Source organism: Plectropomus leopardus, chromosome 1, assembly GCF_008729295.1.
Source record: "Plectropomus leopardus isolate mb chromosome 1, YSFRI_Pleo_2.0, whole genome shotgun sequence".
Lineage (NCBI taxonomy): Eukaryota > Metazoa > Chordata > Actinopteri > Perciformes > Serranidae > Plectropomus > Plectropomus leopardus.
In genome coordinates, this window is record NC_056463.1 from 11020047 (window position 1) to 11026259 (window position 6213).

General features: G+C 38.6%; 1 protein-coding gene across 1 annotated transcript in view; it reads left to right on the forward strand.

The window, feature by feature from the left end:
• Nucleotides 1-4529, forward strand: part of pde8a (phosphodiesterase 8A) — a 64536-nt gene extending 60007 nt beyond the window's left edge. The window contains exons 20-22 of the mRNA XM_042492321.1: nt 525-689; nt 848-977; nt 2452-4529. Of these exons, the coding sequence (XP_042348255.1) occupies nt 525-689; nt 848-977; nt 2452-2558 (402 nt within the window). The 3' untranslated portion in view covers nt 2559-4529. The remainder of the gene's footprint in view (nt 1-524; nt 690-847; nt 978-2451) is intronic.
• The last annotated feature ends 1684 nt before the right edge of the window (nt 4530-6213 follow it).

Here is a 6213-nt window from a genome sequence, read left to right on the forward strand (position 1 = left end):
TGCTCAAATCTTATTATAGGATTTCTGCCCAGTGACGCCAAAATTAAGCTGCCTTACCCAAGCTTCAAGTGTTTGATTTAAGTTGTAATGGAGTTTAAGTTTAGCTGATAAAAAAAAGCTCTTTGTGTCACTTACAGTGTACTTTCATTCAGTTAACCTCGAGACTTAAATAAAACAGAGACCTCACTGAATTAAGCTCAGCAAAATAGACCCTCCGTTCTCCTGCTTAATATAATTGTCAGCGAATTTAATCTTGAAACATACAGTAGGCCTGCAGATCATGTGACTGCACGAACCACGCGGGACTCCTTTTCATGTAAGTACTGCAGGAGCTCATAATAAGAGTACAGAAAAGGAAATGGAAGGAAACTAAAACCTTCATCAGCTGCCAGCACCATTTTTCATCTCCCCAGTTTGGTTTACGTACCAACAGTTATTTTTAAAGTTTTTCAGCTACTATGTCTGCACTATAAGGAGCTGTCTATGTGCTAATGGTCTACTTGTTTTTTTGTTTTGTTTTTTAGGGAAACAATGATGAGGAATCTGTCAAAAGCGTTCTTACATCCCCAGAGAATCGCATCCTCGTCAAGCGGATGCTGATTAAGTGTGCAGACATCTCCAATCCATGCAGGCCTCAGGAGCTCTGTATAGAATGGGCCGGACGCATCTCAGAGGAGTATTTTGCACAGGTAATTAAAAAAGATCAAAAATAAATAATATGGTGTTGTTGGGGAAAGGGAGATGAATCCAGCAAGGAGCAGCTGCATTGTCAGTTTTTTGTTTTCTTTTTTGTAATTTATGTATTTATTGTGCGTGATGATCACTTGTGCTGTCCTCTCTGGTGCAGACGGACGAGGAGAAGAGACAAGGTCTACCAGTGGTAATGCCTGTGTTTGACAGAAACACGTGTAGCATCCCAAAGTCCCAGATTTCCTTCATAGACTACTTCATTACGGACATGTTTGATGCCTGGGATGGTAAGACAGCACAATATCATGCACACACTAGAGATACATGTACTGCCATGAATCTGCATCATTGTTACTTTAAAGGGAAAGTTCATTCAGCTTTGTATCATCATCACAATGTTGGTAGTCGCCTATTATGTAAATGAATTATGGTAAACTTCACTCCACCTTACCAGCGTCTCCCTGCTCGTGTCTCGGCTCAGATCAAACCACAGATTATAATTCCCCTTTTTCGTCAAACTAGGTAGTGTTGGTCAAACCAAGAATCTGTTACTGCGTTGCCTGTTTCTCACCTAAAATTTCTTCAGAAACATCTTTTAGTTTGGCTGCAATACCAGATTTTGTGAACAGGAAGTGGGTGCCATACTATTCCCTTTATTGTAAAGAAGAAGGCTAAAAACAAATGATTTCAAATGGTTAAACTAAGCAGTGCTGATTAAATATTAATCAAGATTCTGTTAGTACATTGCCAGTTTTTCATCTAAAAAGTTTTCAGAAACATACTTATGCTTGCTTTTAAACTGTGTGTTGAGATTGTTTGTAACCAGCCAGCTGCTATATTGTTTTCTATGTCAAAAGGGTAACCCACCAGCAAGAGCGTTTACTGGTCTGGTACAGTGCAGTGAGTTCTGGTAGCTGTAGGTTTTCTTCCTCTATAGCCAACGTGAATGCCACAACCCTTTTTCTCCATTTTCTTTGGTCATATAGCACCAACTTTGGAAGCATCTCTGTGTCTCTAATACATAGACAGACTAGTTTTATGATCCAGTAGTGATATACTTCAAATATTGTCATCTTTTAAGAATGTACATACACACACTTTTATTATGTGTTATGCATGCACTAATTTGATACACTGGACCAGCAGCAGTGCAGATACTGACCTTGTCACGTGGATCTGATATCGACCCAAGCCAGATTTGTTGTCAATGTCATCATTAAATTAGGATTCAAAATAAGTCAAATTCATAAAATTACTCTGAGCCACCAACTCAGTTGCAGCCACAGCAATGTTTCTTACCTTACACAAGACTTTATTGAACACAGAGTGAGGAATACAGATTTTAATAGATAGATAGATAGATAGATAGATAGATAGATAAAAATCACAATATAATATAAGAGAGTATAAGAGAGTCAAAAATTGGATTGGTGCGTTTCCACTAAGTCTTTCACAAGAAATGTATTAATGATATATTGGTGGCTGGCCTAGTGGGTCAGTGGATAAAGCGCGACCAATATCCAGAGCAGCGGCCGCAGGTTCGATTCCGGCTTCTGCCCTTAGCTGCATGTCACCCCCTATCTCTCTCTCTCCCTCTTTCAAGCTTAAACTGTCCTGTCCATTAAAGGCAATAAAAGCCCCAGAAAATAATCTTAAAAAAATATTAATATATTGGTGTTGATTCGAAAAACACATCACATTCTTAAAAAACAAACTGTCAAATCTGATACTGAGCCTTATCATCTTTTGTTGTCTCTCCAGCTTTTGCAGACCTCCCCAATCTTATGCAGCACTTGGACAACAACTTCAAGTACTGGAAAGGCCTGGACGAGAGGAAGCTGCACAGTCTGCGACCGCCTCCAGAGTAGGCGCTGCAGTGTTTGGCCCCGGGACTCTGCAGTCCGGGGCAGCCCTCCTATCTCCTGCTGGGGCGTCTCTCTCCCTGCCAGCCCAGCCAGCCAAAAGGGTCTCCTCGCCTTCACTCTCCTGCTTCTGTAGCACGCTGCGCGTCCACATGTCCGTCCACACAGAAACCACAGAAGAACTCCCTGATGGGCAGTTGCGGCAGCGTCATCGCTGGATTTACAACCCTGTCAGATGACAACTGTGACACAGGGACACACAGCATCCTTATGAACTTCTTGTGCCTCTCGGGCATTTGCAGTGTAGCTGGTCATGACTGAGAGAGGGTCCTTACAGGCCTCCTGGCAAAGCATCCGTCCCCTAATTACCACGTGGGCACTCCTGTCTGCCTGTTAAGTTGCTGTTTGAGTAAAAACTGCTTGATTACTGAAGGAGCGAGCAACACTGGAGGAGTGGGTGTAAGTGTGGCCTGCATGTGAAGGTGTCAGGCCGTATAATCACCTTTGACCTCCATCCCTGTGCTCGCAGCAAGGCAGGACTGCTCCCTCTGCCCCTGGAGGCCACACCATGAAAGAACACTCCACTGCTTTTTTTTTTTGGCAATATTTTTATGTGTCCTTCAGAAACACATCCAAGTTGACAGGTAGCTGTCATAACAGACATGTGGGAGGGGATGCTTTCTTTTTGGGTCAGGGAGTGGATCTTTACTTAAGGCCACTGCTGAGAGACAAAAACCTCAACATCATGATCATAGGTAACTAATTACAGATGATTTGGTATGTTAATTTTTCTTAGATGTTCCATATTTTCTATGTTAAAATTAATAAATGAATTAGTTGATAAATGAGAACAAAATAAATTTCAAAAAGAGAGAGAAAAGCCAAAGCTGATGAAGACAAATACTACATAGCTCTCAAAAAAAAAATCACAATTATTATTCATATGAAGCATTACCATATTAAACATTTTTATTTTCTTATCAAAAGTACCAGTTTGAATGAACACTTTTGTATTGCACTGTAAACAATATTAGAAATGTCTACGTCTCAGTGATTTGTCCAGGGATGGGATGTTGCATTGTAGAATAAGCTGTTATTGTTGATCATCAGGAGTTTGTGTGTGTGTGAGTGTGTGTACGTGTGGGTGTGTTTGGGCCGTAGGTATGGGTGCGTGGGTGTATTCATTGTTGCAACAATCCCTTACTCTTGGTTTAATGCTGTAAACCGCTTGACATTTGACAACAGCAGAAATATGTGAAAAAACATTTTGGACTTGAAAATTTTTTCTCCCAGAAATTTTTGTATCTGGTTTATCCTACTGAAAAGACTGCCTTATTTTATACAATATTTATACAGTACATCCCACTGTGCAACTGCAACGGACATCTGGAGTTTTTATTATGACATAGTCAGAAGGTTATGTTCAAGTAAATCTCAATATTTTTATAGACAATGAATTTTACACTGGATTTGCAGCAAATGAGATCAACCATTCTAGCTATCTGAGTACCTGAGTGAATTGGATGGTCACACAGAGCATGTATACAGAGAACTAAATGGTTACGAAGGATGTGGATCGCAGAGTTGTCTATCACTGTCTTTAAGCAGTCTCCTAGAGGCCAGCTTGCATTGATTTTTGATCAAACGTCATTCTATTTTGGCCACTTGTCCATCATCGTTATGCACAGCCCCGGGGAACAGCTTTTTGTTCAAGGCTGGTTTCAGATTAGGATACTAATATATGTTAAAGATTGTTGCTTATTAAGAATATTTCCTCTTTAAACAGTATATAAATGCCATAACAGCTAAGCAAATGATGGTTAATAAGATGCATTGACCACGGTTATCTTTGTTTCTCTCTTATGACAGAATTGTACACTCAATCAGGGGATTTGTTTGTTCCTTCTGATTCACACCTTGGTCTGAAGGCACAGAAAAAAAAATTAGAAACTATTCAATGAAAAATAAAATAATGTCAATTCTAAGTTTGCAGTTTTTTCCTGACTTCTTTCTTATGTCATCTCTTTTGTCTTTTTTCTCATTCTTTACCAGCCTGCAGTATGCCTTTATAACTGTATTTAAAGGAGCAGTGTGCAGGATTTAGTGGCATCTAGCAGTTTTTACTGGGATTCGAATTATCTGCAGAGGTCACTTCCTCTCAAAAATAAATGGCCCAGGTGGTTAAAGCCAGTAAAAGCGCTGAATAAAGCATCTTCTCATCACAGATCAGTGTTTCTCACTCAGTGTTGCTCAGCTTGTCGCAGACAGCCCGCCGGCCCAGCATCTGCTGATGTTTGCTAATCTTTTTTCTCTGATAATTTAAGATCCAGACGTTGAGTAGAGTTATACCAGGAGACCAATAATCCACAGATGTCTCATCCTCCCCACATGGCCCATGTGAAAATACCAAAACACAAATGGCGCTATCTAGAGTCAGTGTTTGGTTTGTCTATTCCAGGCGATAAACCAGTGCTAAAAAGCTTTGCTAATAACACAAAGTTTAATAGAAATATGCATGTAGTCTTTACTCATAATGATGAACAGGAGAATAAAAATGTACATGTGACATCATATCAAAGTATGAGATATATTTTTTTATTTATGGCAAGAAAAAAAAAGTTAAATGAATAAAAACCATCCCAAACTTAACTCAACCTAAGTAACAATTTAAATGCAGGACTTTTAGTTAAAACTGAGTATTTCTACGCTGTGCTGTCTGTACTTCTTCCACCATCAGTGTAACATGTACCTTTAATGGGGGCTCCTTATTGCACCATGGGCTCCATAGTAGCATAATCCACTCATGACCATGAAGTTATGAAAATGGGGGCCTTTAATTTGCTATTTTTCTGGATCAATCACATATTTTAAATCTATTTTGGGTCAATACTATTAAGCAGCTTTTTTAAAACTTTATTGAAGAATGGCTTAATTAGTGACATATCATATTGGCAACATAACATGGGCCTATTGACCAATCTTAAGTGCTCAAATAATGGCCCTTATGGGTGCACTGGCTACAGTTGTTTGTTTTTGTTTCGTTTTGTTTTGTTCTGGTGTTTTATTTGATTTAACAGATATAGACAGATGACGATTCATCATACAATTATGCCCACTTACCTCTACCCCTCCACAGCCTCCCTCAACCGTGCCACCAGCAATTATAGAAAAAAATATACTACTACTACTACTACTACTAATAATAATAATGCTAATTATAATCATATTATTTAACATTCATGCACGAAACAAAAAACACATTCAATAAAAAACATAAATAAAAAGGAAGAAAAAAAGATTTACATGATTTGATTGACATTTTGATCATAAGGAGGTATGCCATATTACACCGCAATTGCACAAGAGATCTAAACAATAACACACATGGCCATATACGGCAAATGTATTTTAACGCACATTATCAATCAACAGTACATTTGTTTATTTTAAAAATAATTTAGGCCAAAGTCTTTTTGACTTGGACCGAAATGTGTGTATTTTATGCATTTTCATGAAAATAAATGACAATTAAATAAATAAAAAAATAAAAATAAATAAAAATTAATGGGGGCATAAATTGGCTGCAGGGACGATTCTTGCCCGAGTCAGTTGTTTAACTATTTTCGAGTGATGTACGTTTATGATGTTGATAGTTTACAGG